Consider the following 23,099-nt stretch of genomic DNA (forward strand, 5'->3'; position numbering starts at 1 on the left):
TATATACTTAAAAAAAGAGAATTTTGTTTTTTTTTTTTATTAACGTATACATCAATGAATTAGTATCAATGTGTTATCATAATACGTATCTTTATTTATGTTATGTATCTACATCGTTTTCTCAAATGTAAGCTGCAAAAAGAATCCTTCCTTTTCTCAAAACTAGAGTAGTAGTCTCAGAGAGTCACCACAGTAAAAATCTTCTTATCTTCTCCATTTCTTATGGAGGTGCAGAAAGTAAATTAGCACATATATGTCATGTAGCTATATATGTCACCTAGCCTTAGAATCTAGGTTTTTCTAAAAAAATTATATATAATTTTTTAAGTATATCTTTTAATAAAAGTTTTTTTACGTACTAACCCTAACTTAATTAAAAATATATCTTTTAAAACACATATTTTTAATTAAAAATTTCTAATGGACTTAATTTATGTTTGGATTAGATTCAATTTGGTCAAGGCAAGATTCATCAGAAACAACCAGCTAGTGTCCTACCATGTGAAATCCACTATTTGGTCTGGGATCAGACATTGTTTCGTTTCAGCTTTAGAGGGCAATCGGTGGTGCATTGGAGATGTTACCAACATCAACTTCTGGATTCACTGGTTATCCAAACCCTTGGGGGAAGAATTTGATATTCCTAGGCATCTCCACTCCCGCTTAAATGCTAAGTATTAGTTGTGTTAGGAGTTGGTGGTTGATATTAGCTATGTTAGTATTTGGTAGTTTGTTATGGTTATTAGTTTATAGTTAGGATTGTAACTAACTTCCTATGTGTATAAAAGCTTTACCAATAGCCAAACCAGTAAGTGGCCGTAATTCATTAAAAATTGTTTTCCAAATTCATTTCTTCTTTCTGTGCTTCTGCTCTTCTTCCTTCATGCTTCCATTCGAATTTATGATGGTATCAGAGCATTTTTATTGAAGAGCTCTGCTGTGTCACTCTCACAGTTATCTTTTAACTCTTTTTTGTTTTATTGTTCTTGTTTTTCTCACAAGATGAGTGAAGAATTGGATCAATCCCTCAACACACACAGTCCATACTACATGCATCCAAGTGAAAGTCCAACTACAACATTGGTTTCACCTCAATTGGATCCCACAAATTATAGTTCTTAGAGCAGATCAATGCTCACTGCCTTGAGTGCAAAGAACAAGGTCGAGTTCATCGATGGCTCAATCTCTAAGCCAGCTATGACTCATGCTCTATTTTCAATGTGGAAAAGATGTAACAACATGGTGGTGTCTTGGCTTGTGCATTCAGTATCAACATCAATTCGACAAAGTATTCTTTGGATGGATAACATGTGGATATATGGAAGAATCTAAAGGCAAGATACTCACAGGTGATCTTTTGAGAATTCTTGACTTACAACAAGAACTTGCTTCAATTAAACAAGGTGACACTAGTATTATTGATTACTTTACTAAATTGAGGGTTATTGGGGATGAGCTAGAGAATTATAGACCAGAACCTATTTGCACTTGTGCCACAAAAAAATGCTCTTGTGATGTTTTAAAAACCGTGAAACAAAGAAAGACTCAGGATCAGGTTATGCAATTATTATGTGGTTTAAATGATCAATATAGTCATGTGAAATCAAATATTTTGATGATGGATCCCCTTCCTATTATAAACAAGGTGTTTTCTTTTGTTGTCCAACAGGAGAGACAATTTAATAGTACTAATGCTCTAGGTAATTTGAGTGTAATTAATGTTGTTTCCAAAAGTAATTCATGTACTTACTGTGACAGATTATCATACGGAGGAGAATTGTTAGAAAAAGCATGGTTATCATCCCAATTTCTCTTCTAGCAGAGGAGGAAAAGGGGTTAGAGGTTCTGGTAGAGGAAATTTTGGAGGTAGAAGTAATAACAATGGTAAAGTGTGCACACGTTGTGGAATTAATAGGTACACCAGTTGAAGAATGTTATAGGAAACATGGATATCCACCTGGGCACAAGTTGTACAGGACTCAAAATGGTTCGATCAATAATGCTATGAGAGAGGAGTCTAATGCCTCGGATTTAAATGATAGTCAAGAGACACAGAATCAAAATATCAGAGTCATGCCACAACAATATCAAGTTTTGATGTCACTGCTTCAACATCAATCTAATAATGGAGGATTCACTTCAGGCACGTCACACATTAATCAAGTTGGTACTGTTACTAAACCTCACATAGGTAAAGTTCTTTCATTTACTTGTAGCATAAGCAAAGCTGAGCCTAGAGATTGGATCTTAGACTCAGGAGCAACTAACCATGTTGCTTGCTCTTTAAAATTCTTCTACACACACAAACAAATTAGTCCTATAACAGTTCAATTGCCTACTGGTCAACAAGTGATAGTCACACATTCAGGAATTGTGAAATTTTTTGACTCTCTATACCTTGAAAATGTGTTGTATTTGCCAATTTTCAATTTCAACCTCATATCTATTTCCAAATTAGTTGCAAATTTGAGATGTCAATTGATTTTTTCTAGTGATCATTGTTTGATACTGGATGTGACCAACCAGAGGATGATTGGTACAATTGAGTGTGTGCAGGGACTTTACAGATTGATGTTGCCGTCTGCTGAAAGTGTTGTAATCAACACAATTAGCCTTAATGCCAAATCTGTATTTTCTTGTAACAAGGTGCCAATTAACCTATGCCATTTTTGTTTAGGCCACCCTTCACATGATAGATTTCATTTGTTAAAATAATGTTATCCTGTATTGTCAAATGATAAACAATTTGTTTGTGATACTTGTCATAAATCAAAGCAAAGAAAGTTTCCTTTTCCACATAGTGATTCACATGCTGCTACTCCTTTTTCTCTTATTCACAATAGTTGATGATCATACTCGTTTTGTATGGATTTTTCCTATGAAATCTAAAGCTAAAACACAAACTACTAACAACCATAACCAACTACCAACTACTAAGATAGCTAATATCAACCACCAACTACTAACACAGCTAATACTAAGGTTGTCGACTTTATTCATAATGGTGAGTGGTGTATCCCACTTTCTTTTCTTGAAAGGTGCCCTACCATTTCTATGGAAATCTTAGCCATGGTAATTCCGCTAGATCCTTGTAATGATAAGTTGGTCTTGACTCACTCCTCTCGGATGGAGTTCTTTCTCATAAATTGGTAGGGGTGGGAAATTTTGGAGTTGCTCAGTTAATTACTTCTTCAAAATCTTTTTTTGTTGTGGAGACTTCTCCATAAAAAGCTTCTTATGGACGATAATTTGCACACCAGAGGCTGTATCATGGTCTCGATCTGTAGCCTTTATGGTGCAACCATGGAATCCTCATATCACCTCTTTTTTAGTTGCATTTTCGCTAGACAACTTTGGTCGTCGATTCTATCCCCCTTCATTCAATATTTCTCTTGTTGTGACTCTAGTGTTATCCTTAACTTGCTTTCGATGACTTGGATTGCTCAAGTGGCGGATGTTTTGCCCGCTGTTATTACTTATGTTTTATGGGGTATCTGGCATGCATGCGAAAAAATTTGTAAGGTTCAAGAACAAAATGTTTTCCTTTCACTTCATCGCCAATTTTGCATGCAGGTATTGTCCTCTCCGAAACCATTTCAAAGGGGGTGATGCACCCTTCTTTGTCCTAAGATAGTTCCTTGAAACCTTAGAAATAGATGGAAAATTTGCATTTCTTTAGGATGCATTTTCGCATTTCACACATCTTTAAAGAAGGCAATACATGTGCAGATTCTTTAGTTGCCTTCGATGTGAATTGTTGGTGGAATGTCCCTCCTTCATTTCTTTTTTCTGATCTAGGTAGCTAGGAATAGATCACATATACTTTTTTACCGGATTCGTTGAGGGATTGGTTTTTTGGTGATCCCTGCCTTGAGTTTGGTTTGGTCCCCAAGGATTTTTTGTAATGACATTAGTTTTTAATTTTATCTTGGTAGGTAGGGAGGCTGACTTTTGCCTCTCCCCTCCGGCCTTTATTAAAAAAATTTCTCAAAATTAAATCCAAATCCATATTGAAAGCCAAAGTAAGAATTAATTGCTTCCATTTTTTAATCTTTCACCATGATTTAGAAGCTAAAATTAATTATAGTAGCTATCTTTTGATTAGTATTATGGTAGCTATTTTTTTTTATCCGTAGATATTAAAAATAATATTAAGAGATTTATAATAAATCATATATCTTATTCAACCAATTGAATTAAACTTCATCAATATTATGATATCTATCTAAACACAGTATTGGAGACGTTTAGATTTAAAATTCTCCCATTGATTAGTCCCTTGAACTTTTCTTCTTTTTTTTTTTTACATTTTGGGTTTCGTTGCAATTGTTTCTTGATTAGGGTGATTTCGTCCTCCATATATTTACATTGGTGTCCAGGCTTTGTTTTAACTTGTCAACATCCACGGGCCTTTTGGGCAAGGACATGGCAAAAGGTTCAGATAGTAGACCTTTCGTCATAGCATGCATAGAGCTACCTTTTTACTAATGTTCTTCATCTACAGTGCTTTCCAATTCAAGCGTGTGACGTTCTCATTCCTTTTCTTGTTCCATGTTAATTAATGCATGCTGCGGTGTCTTGGTGGTAGGCCAAACTAGCTAGTAGAGAAATGTGTCAAGAACTTCCTTTTGAGCTTAGGCTGAATATGTTTATTATAGGTTAGGCTAGTGAAGCCTTGTAAATGTTGCCTTCAAATTTTTACTGTAATGGAAAGTTTTGGTCGAGAACTTACGACAATATATAGCATTTGTTGAAATTCATGTTGAATCATTCAAAATCATATTTTAGGTATATTTAATTGCATGTTAGAAAATTGATTCTGAGTTTATAATTAATTTTGAGTTAAAGTAACTTTAAATAATTATTAAAATTTGTATACTGAATTACTTTTTAACATAACATAAATCAATATAATTTAAAATCAATTTTAATCAAAATCAATTTTATATTTAATTTTAGAAACATTTACCCAAATACACACCAAGGTATCCTAGTATTTGAATTACCACTCTTTAACTCAAAATGTTGGACAGTAGATTGAAGTTGCTTAGCTGGAACTGAAAATAGTCATTATTAGCTCTGAGAAGAACGAGTAGACGATAAATTGTAGTTAACATCCAGTGTCATCAATTAATTAAAAAGTTAATGATTAAAATTGTGGTTATATGTATAAACCAAATTATTATAAAGTTGTTAAAATCATGTGAATAATATCATGGACGTAGAGGTTCTTATATTATTGGGTTTACATTCATTCTTACAATTTAAGAGAAAGATAAGAAGAGAGATAAAATAATAGATTAACAAAAGAATTGTGAAGATTTATTATAAGTATAACATTACATATAAGAAAAGTCCTTTTTTTTAAGATAAGAAAAATACGTTACCTAGCTCTCAAATGTGTGATACATGTGCTTTTGGATTCAATAAATACGGTGCTTTGAATGAACTAGTACCATTGTGTAAGAAGTCTGAGACTTTTCGTTAGATGCTATGTTTAGGGTTGGTAAGTAATCCAAAGTTACTGCTCTAGATCGATTCCATTGAAGTCTAGGCCCAAGTTTTCTGACATTTGTTTGCACTGTGTTTCTTCTAGCTAGGACTGCTTGAGCTCGATCGTATCATTTTAGCCAAAGAATTGGTTTAGGTTTAGCTAGGTTGAAATTGAAACAGTGAAGAGTCTAAGTTTTTGCCACTTTGGTCAAAGATTCTTGCGCTTTAAGGGAAGTTTGGTCTATTTTGGGGTGACCACTTTACCAACTGTGCCAAGTGTTAGGGTAAGGGAAACTTGGGTCAAAAAAAGCAGCTCCCAATTGACTGAAAAAGTAAACGGATTGACACCATTGTTGTGTCTAGCATGGAATGTGGTCTCAAGTCTCTTGTTCATGTGTACGGGTACTTGCAATTATGAGATGGGTAAGGAGTTACCTGGCCCCACACCATGGCCTAGTAAGCTCAGATTTGGATCCTCTATGAAAAGCATAAAAGAAAATATGTATAAATAGTCTCTTTTTTTTTTTTAAGGGATGTATAAAAAAGTCTTTAAAAATAACATTAACTAAATACATTTATAACCTCAATTTAACATTCTAAATTTTATATATATGAAAAATTATGATCAATTTTTTCTTTAATATATCACTTATCATATTTATCATTTTTCTTCTCTTTCATTTTTTTATGTCTTTGTATCACCCAAATTTACTCAAAATAGGGGTGAATAATGATATTTTCTTTAGGTTGTGTTTAGTAGAAATGAAAAAATAGAAAGAGTGGAAATAGGCAGAAGAAGACAAAAATATAAGAAATAGAGTGAAAATAGTCATTGTTTGATTTAAGCAAAAAAAGTCATAAATAAGATTTAAAAAAGTTGTTTGGTTTGAAAAAAAAAAGGGAAAAGAATGAGATTTCATAATTATTTTAAAAATTCCATTTTACTTTTATAAAGAAAACATTGTTTTTGCTTAAAAATATTTTTGGTACATAATAAATGATTAAATTTTGTTTTTAGTCTCTAATAATTTTTTTCATTATTGATCCCTAACAAATTAAAAATCTTATTTTTGTTCCTAAATTTGTTTTGATAACACTTTAAATATTAAAAAAATTATTTTGGTAATGCTTTAGGGATTAAAAACAAAAGTTTAAATTTATCAACAACAAAAAAAATTAATTAGGTACCAAAAATAAAGTTCAATCATTTATCATGAACTAAACACATATTTAAGTTTTTTTTTTTACCGTTGACTCATATATGGCCAGATTGTTTAAACTTATTTATTAAAAATGTTTATTTTAATAAGACAAGCAGTTTTATGGGTGAATTTATTTAAGTTTATTTGTTGAAAAAATTCTTATTTAATAAAATAAGTAACTCTCTATTTTTTTAATATATTTGTTTAAATTATTTCAGCTTAAAAAATATTTTTTTATTTTGGGAAAAATCATATTTTTCTTATAAAAAAATTCCATTTTTAAAAAAGCGTTTATTTTAAAATTATTTGTAATTTTAAACAAAGTAGACTTTATCTAAACTCCTGCTTAAAAAGTAATTTTTATTTATTTTAAGAAACAAATTATATCTATTTATTAAAAAAGAACTTTGTTTAAAAATTGCTTATTTTAAAATTGATTTTTTAAAAGAAATTAAACAACCCGTGATCGATTATGTTAAATACATGATCAATCGATTATATATTGGAAATCCAAAGTTGGAGTTTGCCAGGAAAAAGAAGATTCCAGCCTTGCACGAAATCAAAAGTTGGGGTTAAAAGGGAAGAAGACACGAGGTCACGAGGAGCCGGATTTTGATCCTCTGTAGTTTTAGAAAATGATCATTAAGATATTTGTTAAGAAATTTAAAAAAAAATCATAAGATAGTGTAAAAAAATTATAAATAACGTAATTTTATATATTTCAAATTCTTTAGTTAATATTCTAAGAATATTGATTAATGTTTGTCTTTAAAAAAACTCTATGGATCCTAGCCATTTATTTTATTTTATTAAATTAATCTTTAAATTAATATTTAATTTTAATGATTAGACTTGGATTAGAACTGTACATGGTGCAGTGCTTTTTTTTTTTTTGTTGTTGTGCAAAGCACATGGTGGTGTTTATTTTCAATTGAATGATGTTATTGACACAAAACTTTTCAGACAATATTTTCATCTTTTTTCCTCGTATGTCAATGACTCAATGCTTCATATTGTTAGGAAAAAAAATTATTTGTTTAGCCCGTGTTAAAAAAAATCTATTTTATAAATTACCTAAGCTGTAGTGGCTCACTTGGGTGATGTGGAAGTCTATATATACATTACCATCACAAGCAGTTAAATTTTATAGTTTCGTAATTCACTTGCAATCTATAATCTACCGAAGTGACTTCAATAAAAATTAACTCATCAAAGCAGGTGGAGTTAGCACATTGTGGGACTGTCCGATGTGGGACCTTTGGACAAATCAATATTAAGGATAATGTTACATGGCTCTAGACTCTACACTTTGGTGAAGACAATTTATTCCCTTGATCCTAATACAATCTGGTATCTCATTTTCCAGATCAACACCTTAATTCGAGGAGTCATTTGGTATATAATTCTAAACTAACATCTTTTTGTCACCTTCATAGCATAATCTGTGGAGCCTAACAAGATTAACATGTTGTATTGTCCTTTTTGTGCTAACTTGAAGATAATTTAGTTGGCCAAGTAAATTGATGATGACATATACTGTACTCTGTAGAAACTTATGAGTTTTCATTTTTCATATTTAGTTGAATTTAATAGCATATATCAAAATTCTTATAAGACCTATGTATAGCTTAGTTGGGGAAATAAGACCAAAATTTAACTATTACTGTTTAATATATTATACTAAAATTTTAAAAAATATTATTTAATTACTATCAATTGAACCGTTAAACCTCGATCTAGTATCTTCACTGGTTTGATAACCAATCCAGCTTTTAAAACATTGAAAAATTATCACCATATGCCTTATATTTACTGATCTTTGCTATACCATCTTATCCAGTGCATCAAACAATGCCTTGAACAAAAATGTTGTGTACCTACATAGTCATATATAACACGGTTTTTCCAAAATGTTTATGACCGACGGAAATATACTTTTGCAACCAAGTTTCAGAAGGCATAAAGAACAACCGAGGCAGGCAAGGGAAAGTTTTTTTCCCTCGAAACAAATAAATTTATAAGCCTAATCTGGAAACAACTAAAATACATTGAATAGAAATAATAATTACACAGCTGTAGAGAATACACACCTACTGGCAAAAAAAAAAAAAATTAAAAACCAGAAAAATATGACATTCTCCAAATTGTAAACTTTTTTTCAGTGTATAAGCTGCTGTGTGATAGATCCCCAATAGAGTATTCTGGAATGTATGACATCACTAAAAAAAAAAGCTTCCTATTCTGCACATGGCTATTTCAAAATGCCTCTTCTCTTGCGCTCCCTCAAATCATTAGGTACAATAAATACAGAATCTACACAAAGCCCACCTTTGGAATGTGTACAATCGATTTGTTTCATTGAAAATCTAACTTGAGTTGTAGGCTCTGATCCACTGACAATAAACTCACCCACCTTGTAATCTACCCAGCATCCACGCTTATGATTGCCATATGTATCATTAATCTCAGATTCATCCAAACAGCATTCACATGATGCTTGCTGACCATCTGAAGTAGAAAACTCAAATTTCACAGGTTTTATATCCCAACCATGGGTGTGTTCATAATTACAAACACGCCTCCCAAGCCTTTTGGAAAACCGTCCGAGGTGAAGCCTAAAGGAGAGAGTATAAATATCAGCAGGAAATGGGAACGTTACCTCCCCATCCACTTCAAACCACCATATTTGCTGCAAAAATGCCACAGTGTGAAACCTGAAAATCATCTAAGGTATGACAGAATGCTGACAAATTACAAGAACAAATGGAGAACAAAACAGCTTCAGCATCAAGATTTGTGACAGTGCTACATTTTGCAAAAGAAATGCAAATAGAATATAAGCAGTAAGTTGACATAATTGAAGTCTGACAATGAGAATTACAAGTATCTGTTTATTAACTAGGTTGTGCAAATCAACCTACATTACATCATTAAGAGAATGGGTACTTTGGTTCAATCAGAATCTATACGGAACCAAATTGCAATTAATACTTAAAACATCATTCCATGTTACAAATATTTAAAGATTTGTCCTTATCCAGATTAAGGCCTGTATTTGTCCTAATCCAGATTAAGGCCAGTATATGTAAGTAGAGAATTGTACCATTCAAATTGTTTTTACATGTAATGGATTCATGAATCTAAGACAATCTTGCGAAATGTTTTCTTTTCAAGATTGATGTAGCCTTTATATATTTAATAATAGTTTGTTTTTTATGGAAAAGAATGTTAAATTTTTTAACAAATTTGTTTTTTATGCAAGAGAACAAAGTAGTACGGCTGCCAAGTTGTCTGTATAATTCAAATGAGTTTATATTAGATTCAGGCCAAATAAGAGAACCCAAATCAAAGAACTAGGTCATTTGGTTTAGCTCCAAGATGGAGATCAGCTTGATCCCTTTAAGTAGTTTTAGGAATTGTTCAATCATTTTGCTACTTGTTTAAAATCAGAATTAAACCAAGCATCACCAAACAATTTAACACCCCCATTACAAACAAGGTTTTTCTACTTTTAAACAACACATTAAAGATTTAACAGCAAAGGCCAGGAAGTAAACAAAGTCATGATCCATACACAATTAACAAACAATCTTGAACTTAATGCATTTGTCATCATAGAAACATTCTCCTATTTATTCAAGTAAAAAATCACCAATCATGAACAAGATAAGTCATGATACAATAGAAAAGTAAATGTATGCTATTCCCACTTTCTCAAAAAGACAACCATAAACAATTAAACATACAAGACAAGCCACTCCGACATGAGAGAACAATGACACTAAAAAGCAAATATGCACAATTTAAGCAAATCTGTGCATTTGGATCTTAAACTGAGATTAGGGAATTTTCAACAAATAGGTAGCTTTACAAGTTAAACAGTCAAATATCAATCACACTAAGTGCTTAATTTGGGGGGAAAAATGATTTTATTCAGTCATACATACAAAGCTCATCCAAGAAAGCTCCACTAAAATGAGTATGGTACAATGATCAGAGGATGGAACTTGATTGAAATGGCTAGGGGGTCAAATTTAAAATTTGCAGTGAAAAATAAGAAATATAAAAATTTGAGGAGGATCTTCCCCAAGGAATACAAGGTGCCATCTATATGAATAATGACATTACTCCAATTTAAATCCAGAATTACAAATTAACACAAGACAAGTTATTGTCAGAATAACATGTTCTGTTATTATTACATGCAGTCAAGCTCAAGTCTCGAGATGATAAATGTAACTTTAATATGAGAAACAAACTTCAAGTTTGGTAAGCCTATAAAAAGCAACAATTAGCAGCATCTTTGATTGTTTTACTTGAATTGTTATATATTGCCTCTATGACAATGCTCTAGGATTCCCAATCAATGTATAGATAAGATAAAATAATAGTCAGTTTACATGGAGAGAATGGCAAGAAAGGTCAATCACCTTATGATTTATCTTTACAACATTCAACAGTACAAATTAAGGAATATGACAATCAAAAGCTCATATCCTTCTATTAGTCATAAATCATATTAAGAAAGGCCAAATATCCAATGATTTATCCACATTGAACAAAGTTTTGCTGCCTAGTGAAGTGGCAGGAAATCACAATTTCTATTTTTATACTCCAAGCACGAGTAAGTTACTATTGCATTTCTTCACTTTATATTTATAAAACAGAGTTGTTCTACACTCTACAGCCTCACTGAAAAGGATAAACCTGTTGAGGATCCTCTTACACCAAATTTAAGTACACTTGGAAAACTGACATAAAATTCTTAAGCTTCAATTATTTATGATGCAAAGACCAGTTTATCATTTTGCACATTTGCTAATAGCCACGACTAAACCAATATACTAACATTGAATATAAAAAAACTTAGTTAGGTCCTAATATTCTTACTCATAATTCAAGTTCAACACACCCACCAAATGGCCATTTGCACCATACCAGATACACTATCCTTTTTCTAGGAATCTGGTCCAGTAATGATGCACAAACTAAACATCTCCCCTTATATATATCATGATTTAAGCCTTTTGAGAATATACAGCCTCGTATAAATACACAAAGAATAAGACTATTTCAATAATTACAGCTATAGTCTTAGAGAAGAGTCAAATAAGCACCAAAACAAATCAAGCACTTCCAATCCACAATAAATTTAACACCAAATCCTAAACCAACTATATTATACTACAATAAAATGAGCTTAATTGAAGAACCTGAGCTTAAAATGAGCTCAATTTATAAAATATCAATGTAAAAGCCTTTATCCTGTCAACAAAAACAAAAATCATTGTTGGTTTGACTTTTAAGATAGGAAATAGTAAAAGTCAACAAACTATACTGTACATGTGATATGATATCTAATTATTAGATAACACTGTAAAAAAAAGGCTTTACATTATCATTACATAATCTATCTAGTCAAATAAATTTTTGTTGCTAAAGTCAACTCTACTATTTTCTTTCCATTTTCCTTTCGATGAAACAGTAAACAATGCATCATCATCATAAGTATTTCCTTTCTTCTCTATTTTCTTGTTTTTTTTCCGATACAGGTTTCATATATCCATATTCAACCTTAAAGCAAACAACTAAAGCCAATTAAATCTAACCTAGATTCTTCAGTAGGAATCCAATTCCAGTATCTCCGGTCATCAATTCCGTTAATTGTCATCGCCTTCGCCGAAATGGACATGCAAACCTTCCCGGTGACTCTATCCAGCCACACTTCCTGTAAAACCCTCGCCACCATCAACAAAAATCCCAAGTTACCGAAAACCCTAAAAATCCTAAAAAAAAAAAAAAAAAAGCAAATAATGACTGACCTGAAGAGCAGCACCCACCTTATGACCGTGGTCGAAGGGTAGGGGTCGGGAGAGGAGCGCGAAGATGTCCTTTTTCGAGAGGCTGCGGTGGCGCTCCGGCGGAACGAGATCGAGCAGATCCTGGTAGTTGCGCGGCAGCTTGGCCTCCCAGACGGAGTCCGACGATGCGGCGCCGCGGAACGCGCGGTTGAGGCGGGCGAGGTTGCAGATCTCCGGCGGTGTCAGGTGGAGGAACACGCACGCCACGCAGCTCTCCGGTATGTCCCCGAGGCCCGGGCCGATACTGGAACCGTTCGAAGACAGCGACGCGCCCATGGCACGCGCCGAAACGGAACAGGGATAGGGGAAGGAAGGAAGTAAGCGCGCGTGGGAGTCAAAATATACTGAAATTGAAATTGCGTTAGTGATGTTGTTGGTGTTGGTGTTGCATGTAAGAGGACTTGTTTGTTCTTCGGTAGGGAGTGTTTACGTGCGATTTTGATTTTGGAATTTCGATTTGGGGTGATATATTTAAAGAGAAATGTCAAAACACATTCGGACACGTTCTTCTAAATATACTATATTTTTTTATTTGAAATTGATTAAAAATAGAATATGTTCTTAGAGTTAAAATATTAAAAATTAAAAATTTTAATCTTAAAATTACATAAGAGTATAAAAACAATTATAACCAGTATAATTCTATGTATCTGCATAAAATAAATATTTTTTTCCTTAATTAAGATACTCCGTTACTATTTGTCTTAAAAATAATAAAATTTTAGGCAAAATGTAATTTGCATCTCCAATTTTTCAAATTCACAATTTTTTATTTTTTATTTTTAATTTAACTTTCACTTTTAAAAAATTTGCAATTTTAATTTTTATATTTTTTTAGTTAAAACATTTTATTCTTTATTTTAAAAAATCTATAATTTTAATCATGAATTTCACACATTGATTTATACTTTTATTTTTATATATAAATTAAGTTTATCACAATTAAATAAAAAAAACATTAATCATGTGACTAATAAATAATTACATGTCACCCAATGTTAATTGGACATAAAGATTAATGTTTAAAATTAATCAAATCAATTAAAATCATATATTTTTAAATAAATGGGGACAAAAAAATTTAATTGAAAAATTAAAATTAAAATATGAATTTTTAAAAAGTGAGAGATAAAATATTTTAATTAAGAAAATAAGAAAATTAAAATTATAAATTTAAACAAATTAAAGAAATGAAAATTATATTTTAGCGTTTGATGAGTCTCGTGTCTATTAAATTTTATTTTATTTTATAATTTTTAATTAATTAGAAAAAATATATTTAAAGGAGTGACCTGTTAAAAAAATGTGTTATTACTCCTCCTTAATCCTCATTTAAATTGTGAACCGTGAGGGAGGCTGGGGTGGGTCCGGGTTTTGAATGTTGTGTTGGACTGGACAGCGGGGATAACGTGTGGAGAGGTCTACAGTAGAGGAGTAGGGATTCGGGGTGGATTTTTTACCACGAGGCAGTCTGTGGACAAAAGGAAAAGGCTGCTGCTACTAGGGCAGCAAATTTCACCCTTTGGAGTACTTTTCAAAATAATTTTTCGAAATGGGATTGTTTTGAAAATATGGGACTGTTTTGGATGTAAAATGCATGGGGGCATAAAGCAAACCGTCAGTGGAACTGGCGAGTTTACTGTGCCGTGAAAGAATCGCCACTGAGAATGACGATTTGGCCATGCATGGGGAACCGCCAGTCAAACTGGCGAGTTCCAACAGCTAGGCATCAAGGTGCAGGGACGCAGCGAAGCCGAAAGACAGCAATGGTGCAGAGGTAACTCGCCAATCGTGCTGATGTTTTGCTATGAGAGAGAGGACTCGTCCGTGGTCCTGACGAGTTGTATTTTTTTTAAGAGTGTTTGTTATATTTTTTTAATCTTTCTATGAAAAATATCTCGTATATGTTCATTTATTCTCTTGATTGATTAATGTTATTTCCCTTTTTCATTTCCTTCTTATTGTTTATCATGTGTCTATTATTAGACAATTATTTTTGTCATTTTTTATTCGGTAAAAAGCTTTTTTTTTTCTCTCCTTATCTCCTAGGTTCACAAGAAAACTTTATATATAAAGAGAGAGATACAAAGTGAGAGAGAACGTATTTAATAATGATAAAAAATTAATAACTATTTTTTAACATAAAAAATAATTTAAGGATGATACAATGTAAAAATAGTTTTATATGATCTAAATTTAAAAGTAATAAAATTTCACAAAAATTAAATGAATTGAATTTATTATTGTTTCGAAAAAGTTTTAAACAAAATCATGAAATTTTTTAATGAGTAAAATTTCATTTAAATAACTGAAAGATAAATTCCACTTGAAATTGTATACTTTTTAATAATTTGAAGCTTTTAATCTTAGTTTTAAAATTAAATAAATAAATATTTTACTGTCTTGGCTTATGGTAATTACGTAACACCATTTATTTTCAACTTTCGAATATTTTGTACAATATTATAAAAATATTTAAGTATGAGAGTTTAAATTACATGATATATTTTATCTTTCCGGTAAGATTCCTGTATACATGGCAGGTTATTCACTAATTCATAACTCAAAAAAGTTGTAAAATAAAAATTCTGCACAAGATACACATATGTAGGATTCCAGGTACTATACCACCCATTGCATGTATACAATTTTGGACTTTCATTGTAAAATAATCATTTAATGTGAGGATATGAGATGAAATTATATTGATGTAAATTTAAAAGAATTACACCTAATATCATCCATTAATTGTATTATCATCTAACAGGTTTAAATAAAAACACTTTTAAATCACGTGGCTTTCAATTCATGCTCAATACCTTTTAGGCTTTTACAGTTTTATTCTTCAACCTGGCTCCCCACCATTCTCACAGGAGTCTCACCACACTACTATTATTTGAATTTCTGAATGGCTCCCTCCTGCACACTTCCCTTTCTCGCTCTCAGGATTTTGCATAATATCAAATTATAATAAAAATACCTATATGATTTAAGTGGTAAATCAATGTTTCAAAATTGAAGGAAAAAGTCTCATTCTCCTTTGCACGGCTATGAATTCGTGATAATTGAAGTTTTGGTGTTTCTGACGGACGAATTATATTGAGATTATCACGTAATTTACAGACTTTGATCTTGTGCTTACTTTTTTTTTTCTTCAGATTTTTAAAATAATGTTGATTGTTTCTGCATTACGGTATTAAAATTAAATATTTTCAATAAGTTTTTAGAGACACTTACTATAATTTAATATAGTAACTCTTGTGAGCGAGAAAGGGAGGTAGCTATTCGGAAATTGCCAGGTGAAAGGTCGATCGGTGAAATCAAAATCACGTGACTTATTAGGGTGTTTTATTTGGGCCGTTAGATGCTAATAAAATTAATGGATGAGACCAAGTGTAACCTTTAGAATATCTATTACCTCCGTATTCATATATTAAAAACAAATGAAAGCGTTTTGTTTTTAAATATAAGAAACATATAATTATTTTTAAATATATTAATTGTTAATTTTGTTTTATACGCTTAGTTTAGTATAAAGTCTATTAAGTGATGTTTGTTCATTTTCAATTAAAGTGAATATATTTACAATATAAGTCATATTTATTGGTTGAAATAATTATCTATCAAAATATAGTATTTTTTTTCTTAATTCTTCCGTCGTTCTTCATCATCATAGGAAAGAGATTCTGAAGCAGAAATTTGACCCAGAGATTAACAAAATTTGATAAAAATTTTATTTCCATCAAAAATAAAATTTACATATTATCAAATAATTTAGCTTTAACTTCATTACACTGACCACTTATGTCTAATAATTTTATTTACGAACTTAATAATTTTTATTACTTATACAAATATAAATATAAGCAATAAAAATTTAATACATGCAAAACAACATGTACAGAAAACCACATCTTTTAACGTGTATATGTTGTATGTTATGTATAAATTGATTTAGTAAAAAAAATATAAATTAATGCATTAAAATAGTTATAAAATTGATATGATCAAGAGAAAAAAAAAATTTTGAATTTAAATTATTTGTGTTAATAAGAAATAATAAATTAATAACTAACATTTGAGAAGTTATTAAAGAGAGAGAGAGAGAAACAGAGCCCGCACACAGTAAGGTTTACGGTTTTAGTTAACAGAAAATATCCACCACGTATACAAAAAGCAGCATCCTTGTTGGCGTTTTGAAACGGCCGTGGCTCCCTAGTTTTGAACAAAACCTGTGGGTTGGTTGATTTGGTTCTCTTTCTCTATCCAGTTTCTCCCAAACCCTCTCACTCTAACCAAACACAAAACCATGGGCAGTTTCTGTCTGCTCCAACAAAACCAGTTGCTTCTAAAAACTCTTTTCTCTGTTATTATAACCTTAGCCTTAACCCATTCTCTTTCCCTGAAAACCCAATCCATCACCAACTCCTGTGTAATCCCATCCTTAAACTCACTCTGCTATTTCGCTTTTCTCTCTCTCAACAAAACCTTCATTGATGTTCTCATGCTTGTGCACCCTTTTGGCACTGTTCAACCATTCGATTAAAGGGTAAGCGCCTTTCATCCAAAGTTTGCTCCTTTTTGCTTATTTTGAAAATATTGGTGTTTTTGTTGATGGAACCCAATGGGCTAGGTAGTGGAATGTTCTCTGGGTTGGTAGGAGTGGAAAACCCTTTACAACAACAGCAGCAACAACAACAACAACAACAACAACAACAACAACAAAACCTTCACCATTTGCAACACCACCACCCCCAAATGGTTCCCTATGCCACACACCATGACACTGAAAACCCTCATCATCCACACCTTCACCAATCAATCAAACAAGGGTACCCTCCCTTTTCATCCCAGACCAAACAACAACAATCTCCTCTCAGTGATGATGATGAGCCAGGGTTCCCTGCTGATGAGGACCCCAAGAGAAAGGTCTCGCCATGGCAGAGAATGAAGTGGACTGACACCATGGTGAGGCTCTTGATAATGGCGGTTTATTACATTGGTGATGAGGCTGGCTCTGAAGGGACTGATAAGAAGAAGTCATCTGGTTTGATGCAGAAGAAAGGGAAGTGGAAATCGGTTTCAAGGGCTATGATGGAGAAGGGGTTCTATGTTTCTCCTCAGCAGTGTGAGGACAAGTTCAATGACTTGAACAAGAGGTACAAGAGGGTGAATGACATTCTTGGCAAAGGAACTTCCTGCAGGGTTGTGGAGAATCAGAGTTTGTTGGATTCAATGGACTTGTCTCCAAAGATGAAAGAGGAGGTTAAGAAGTTGCTCAATTCCAAGCACTTGTTCTTCAGGGAAATGTGTGCTTACCATAACAGTTGTGGACATGGGAATAACAATGCTCCACAGCAAGGAGAGTCTGGGGGTGAAGTGTCTCAGCCTCAGGCTCAACCTCATCATCATCAGCAGCAGCAACAACAACCGCAACAACGATGTTTTCATTCATCAGAGGTTGGGAATTTGGGGGGCTCAGGTGTTGAGGGTTTGAGGATGTTGAAAGTGGGAAATGGGGAAGAGGGTGATGATGACTCCGAGGATGATGATGACTCAGAGGATGATTCGGACGAGGACGAAGATGATTCGGGAGAAGGTGGTTCAAGGGGTCATGTGGGGCATGGACATGAAGATATTGAGGATGAGAATGATGGAAGGTCAATGAGAAAGAGGGCAAGGAAAGTAGGAGGGGTTTCTATGTCACCACAGTTGATGCAACAACTGAGTGCTGAGGTGAGTGGTGTGTTCCAAGATGTAGGTAAGAGTGCTTGGGACAAGAAGCAATGGATGAGGAGCAGGATAATGCAGTTGGAGGAGCAGCAAATAAGCTACCATACTCAAGCTTTTGAGTTGGAGAAACAAAGATTAAAATGGGCAAGGTTTAGCAGCAAGAAGGAGAGGGAAATGGAGACAGCCAAACTTGAAAATGAACGCAGGAGGCTTGAGAATGAGAGAATGGTTTTGCTCATTCGCCAGAAGGAATTTGAATTGATGAGTCTTCAACACCAACAACAGCAGCAGCATCAACAACAACATTCTTCCACCTAGATCTAGGGGAGATGATTTTTCTGCGGTTAATTGTATTGATAGATGAAACTAAGGTATAGAAAAGATGTAGATCGATTAGGCCTAATAGAGGAAAGTGGTTGTTCTCTTTTTGGGGTACTTATTATAAGATGGTTGTTATTGAAGAAAAGAAAAATAGTAAATTTCTGTGTCTACCATCTAGATACCCTTTTGTTTATTTAAACATGCTTTGGTTATTACTATTAATTTTGTTTTAAACTATGCTTAAGTAAATCTGTCACTTCCTCCTTCAAGTTGGATAATAAAACTAAGCAAAGCTACTTGACCCGGGATCAACTTGCATTACATTTGTGCAACAAAAACAAAATATAAACTGTAGAAACGTGTCTTTGTGCATATTGTTTGGCAACTGGCACCATTCAATTAAATTTGTATAAAATTTAGGAGGAATTTATATGATAATATATATAGATGGCTAACTGGACAACTCAAATTTCAAAATCATTTCAAGCAGATGCAGAGTACTAGGGGGCTGCAAAATATGCTTATCATTGAAAGTTGAAAAATTAGCTGAAATTTGAAAAATTAATTGCTGATTAAAAATGGGAAGAGAGTTATAAACTGAAAAGTTAGATTATTAAATTATAAGTGTTCGGCAAAACTAATTATTAAAGTAGTTGATGAATGATAAAAAAATTGATTCATTTAAAAAAGATAATAAGAAATTGAATAAATGTATTGAAGATAAAAATGAAAAAATATAAAAAAAATTAAAAGTTAACGTTTTAAAAAATACTTTTTTAAGTAGAATTTAAAAATTATTAAAAAAAAGTTTATTTACTTAAATAAGTTTTTTAACTAATAAAAAAACTAAAAATTAATTAAAATATCTTATTAAACATAACAAATATTCTTACAAGCCACATTGTAATGTTTTCCTCTCCCTATTATATCGAGCAAATATTTGGCGCCAAATTACTTAACCACACCTTGAAGCCACGGTTAAGTCATTTTCTGCACGAACATAGGTCCCATTCCAGCATGTCCCTTTTGCTATGCCAAAATAAGTTAATTATGTAAAGTTGAATCCTAATATGATTACTGAAATTAATGTTGAGTGAAATATTTTCAATTTCGGGTGTAGCTCTAAAGCTTCCCTATGTGATTGGTCATTTCATAGTTTAGCTCTTCCAACGGATTCTAGATCCTAACTTGCTCGAGTAAATTGGCTTGGACAATCTATAGCAGCAGTGCATCAATGTACTTTACTCCAATTAATTGCAAGATCTTTTTTATGTATATATAGAAAATGAGATATTATTGTAAATTCCATCCCGAATATAAAATCCAAATGTTTACATTCCATTAATCCTCCCACCCAATATCCACATTAGAAGTGATATTTTAGCAAAAATTGTCACATGGTATAGGTGCTCAAAGATGGAACTGGTGAGTGAGTTGAAAAATATCAATACCCCTTCAGAGAAAAAAGTGCCTCCCACCTGCAGAATTGTGCAGCAGCCTCTAAACTTGATAAATACTTTCCATCTAGCTTATAAAGATGATGCTGCCACTATGAGTTGGAAGATTGAACAACTTAGTAGAGTATCAAAAGCTGACCAAGAAAAAGCAGGAACTGAGCTAAATAGTGGAGACTAGTCAAAGTTCAAGATCATCTCTACCGCAAAATATATCAAGTGGATCTCATTATCTCAACTCGTGGGACCAGAGAATCCAAATCCAACAACTGAAGGTTAAAAATGTTTAGCACACTTGACCCGGAATATCAACTCACATTACAATTGTGAAATAAAAACAAAATGCAGAAGACTGTAGTTACGTGTGTCTTTATGCTCATTGTTTGGCAGCATTCAATTGATATAAAGTTTGGGAGGATTCTGTATATAGATGATGCCTAACTGTACAACTCAATTCTCAAAATCATTTCAAGCATATGCAGAGTACTAACAACGTGCCATAACAGATTGTCATAACTGAAGGTTAACAATGTTTTGCTCATGCCGGGTGGGACTTGAATCCACAATCGCCTGATTAGATCATCATGGATCCAAGGCTAAAGCGTTGGAATGACTTATTGGTTTTTCATTGTAGTCGGATTATCATTCACAGCATTTGATCTGAGTCTCTAGGCTTTGAAACTCATTTTTCAAGAAAGTAGCTTGCCTATTGATATTATGAGGTCCCACATCGGAAAGTGATCTCTTATTTCAATGGTTTATATTCTGATTTTGAAAGCCGACGTTTAAATTTGGGGTGCAGGATGGATGGATGCCACTTATGATTTTGACTAAACCCTAAACCGACTTAATATTAGGGGTATTTCTCCAATGTTTCCCCCGTGCGGTGAAAAAAGAAACATTGTAGACTTTGCATATGTTGACATCCACGGTATCCATGGAGTGGTTTGCAGGTGAGGTTGCCTACATCATTATCCACATGATGACTAGCGATTCACTTTCTCCTCGCCTCTCAACCTACTCCCCACCTTTTTTTTTTTTTTCTAATAAAAGAATAACATAACTCAATTTCAATTTCATTTAACTTTGGTTTAAATATAAATTTAACAGACATTTATTATATTTAATAACTAAAAAATAATTCTACTTCTACTACCTATTTACCGCACAGACCTATATAGGTTTCACAGAATATGTTGTAAGTAGGTATGTTCAAGACCGAAACAAAATGTTTGTAAACTGTCAAAATAATTTTAAAGAATTAAACATCACTTAAACCGAAAATCTAAAATAAAAAATCCAAAAAAAAATCTTAATTTTTTTGTTTGGTTCGATTTTTGGATTCACTGTTATAATTATATTGAATTTATTTAATCAATGTTTAGCATTATATAACTAATATTATTTATAATTATTATAGTATCTTATTTATAGTGTACTACTTTCTACATTAAGTTTGTAATATATGATTTTTGTTATAATAATTAATAATGTATTGAATAATTTATTAAAAAGGATTTATCATTATTTTATAATTAAGATAAATATTTTATTTTCATATTTATTTTAGTATAATGAACAAGGTAAGCCAAATACAACACATCTTGATGAATAAATTTTTCCAATCATTAGATGGAAATGGAATTAGGGGTGCCCATATCCAAGAAAGTACACTAGCCTCTTCCGAAGATCAATAACATGGCTGTACTTATTTACTTTACACAGGATATAAATATAATACTTATGATATGATGAGAGTACTTTAAATTAAATTGTGTACTATAATTAAATTATAATTAATATTATTTATAAAATATTCACTTCAGTAGTATATTAATTGCATTAGACGTGAGTCTTCCCGAGAATGAAGTTGGAAATTGGTCTCAGAAATGACAAAGTGAAACAACAGAACAAATTGTTCTTTAGAAGTAAAAGGGAACAAAACATATGAAAAACACAATTTACTTAGCATTTCTTAGCAAGTCCTCATACTGAATACACATTCAACCCAATCTCTCGAGGGGAATCAATAACAGCCACAGATAGTTAACAGAAAATAAGCAACTAAAGCATCTTAAAATTCAAATTAGAAACGGAAATGAATGGATTTTAGCAATATACATAACCAATTATTGTTGAAACAGAATGCTTGATAGAAATTGTGTATTTTGTACACAGTCTATCTTTTTCATACTTATGAGTGCACTAAGTACAGGATCTAATCAAGGACTGGTTAAACCATTAACCACAGTCATTAACAAGTGTCATAATAGATTATATCACAACTGAAGGTTAAAAATGATTTTCTCATGCAGGGTCGGACTTGAACCCACAATCGCCTGATTAGATCGTCATGGATCCAAGACTAAGCGTTCAAATGACTAATTTGGTTTTTCGATGTAGTCGGATTATCATTCAGAACTTTTGATTTGAGTCTCTAGGCATTGAAACTCATTTTTTCACGAAACCATTCTTCCTATTGATATTTTAAGGTCCCACATTGGAAACTGATCTCTTGTTTCAATGGTTTATATATAAATTTATAAAACAAGGGTTATAACCTGGGGTTATAGCCTTGTAGGGTGGATGAATGCCACTTGTTTATTTAACAATTGGGTCTTTAGTCAATATTTCCCCATTTCCCTATGTGGTGAACAAAGAAACATTGAGGCCTTTGCCCCATGGTTTTGACATTCTTCATGATAATCATGGAGAGGTTTGCAGATAGTCATTGTCTATATCGCCTTCATCATCATCCACATGATGACTTGCTATTACTCTTTCTTCTTACCTCTCCACCCACACCCATTTTTTTTTTATACAAAAACAATTCAATTTCATTTTACCTTGTTTAAATTTAACTAAAATTAACTTAAATACACATTTTATTATATTCAATAATTGAAAATTAATTTTATTTCTACCTATTTACCGCATAGACCTAAGGGTCTGGCAAATTAAACATGCGTATGAGTGTCATTACCTATTTACCAGAGTACTAGAGGGCTGCAAGTGCAAAATATGTTAAGTGCTAT

At 32.4% G+C, this 23,099-nt stretch overlaps 3 protein-coding genes across 5 annotated transcripts; 2 read left to right on the forward strand and 1 right to left on the reverse strand.

The window, feature by feature from the left end:
- Positions 1–489: 489 nt before the first annotated feature.
- Positions 490–3,014, forward strand: LOC102659499 (uncharacterized). The gene is made up of 2 exons (XM_006594116.3): positions 490–1,349; positions 1,759–3,014. The coding sequence occupies exon 2, from the start codon at positions 1,792–1,794 to the stop codon at positions 2,713–2,715; it is 924 nt and encodes a 307-aa protein (XP_006594179.1). The 5' UTR covers positions 490–1,349; positions 1,759–1,791; the 3' UTR covers positions 2,716–3,014.
- A 5,710-nt stretch (positions 3,015–8,724) lies between these two features.
- On the reverse strand, positions 8,725–13,007 carry LOC100775493 (F-box protein PP2-A15). Of its 2 annotated transcripts, none has more exons than XM_003542524.5 (3): positions 12,536–13,007; positions 12,305–12,423; positions 8,725–9,409 (listed from the first exon to the last, which is right to left on the reverse strand). In XM_003542524.5, exons 1-3 carry the CDS (start codon positions 12,830–12,832, stop codon positions 8,947–8,949), a joined length of 879 nt encoding a protein of 292 aa, XP_003542572.1. In that variant the 5' UTR covers positions 12,833–13,007; the 3' UTR covers positions 8,725–8,946. The 2 variants fall into 2 exon arrangements, with proteins under 2 accessions (XP_003542572.1, XP_003542573.1); XM_003542525.5 differs by having other exon boundaries at positions 12,518–13,007.
- Positions 13,008–16,821: 3,814 nt separating this feature from the next.
- Positions 16,822–18,780, forward strand: LOC100816661 (putative mediator of RNA polymerase II transcription subunit 26). 2 transcript variants are annotated; one of them, XM_006594118.4, is made up of 2 exons: positions 16,822–17,105; positions 17,190–18,780. In XM_006594118.4, the coding sequence occupies exon 2, from the start codon at positions 17,198–17,200 to the stop codon at positions 18,605–18,607; it is 1,410 nt and encodes a 469-aa protein (XP_006594181.1). In that variant the 5' UTR covers positions 16,822–17,105; positions 17,190–17,197; the 3' UTR covers positions 18,608–18,780. The 2 variants fall into 2 exon arrangements, with proteins under 2 accessions (XP_006594181.1, XP_003542565.1); XM_003542517.5 differs by having other exon boundaries at positions 16,824–18,780.
- The last annotated feature ends 4,319 nt before the right edge of the window (positions 18,781–23,099 follow it).

The sequence above is a fragment of the Glycine max genome, chromosome 13 (genome assembly GCF_000004515.6).
Source record: "Glycine max cultivar Williams 82 chromosome 13, Glycine_max_v4.0, whole genome shotgun sequence".
NCBI classification, from domain to species: domain Eukaryota; kingdom Viridiplantae; phylum Streptophyta; class Magnoliopsida; order Fabales; family Fabaceae; genus Glycine; species Glycine max.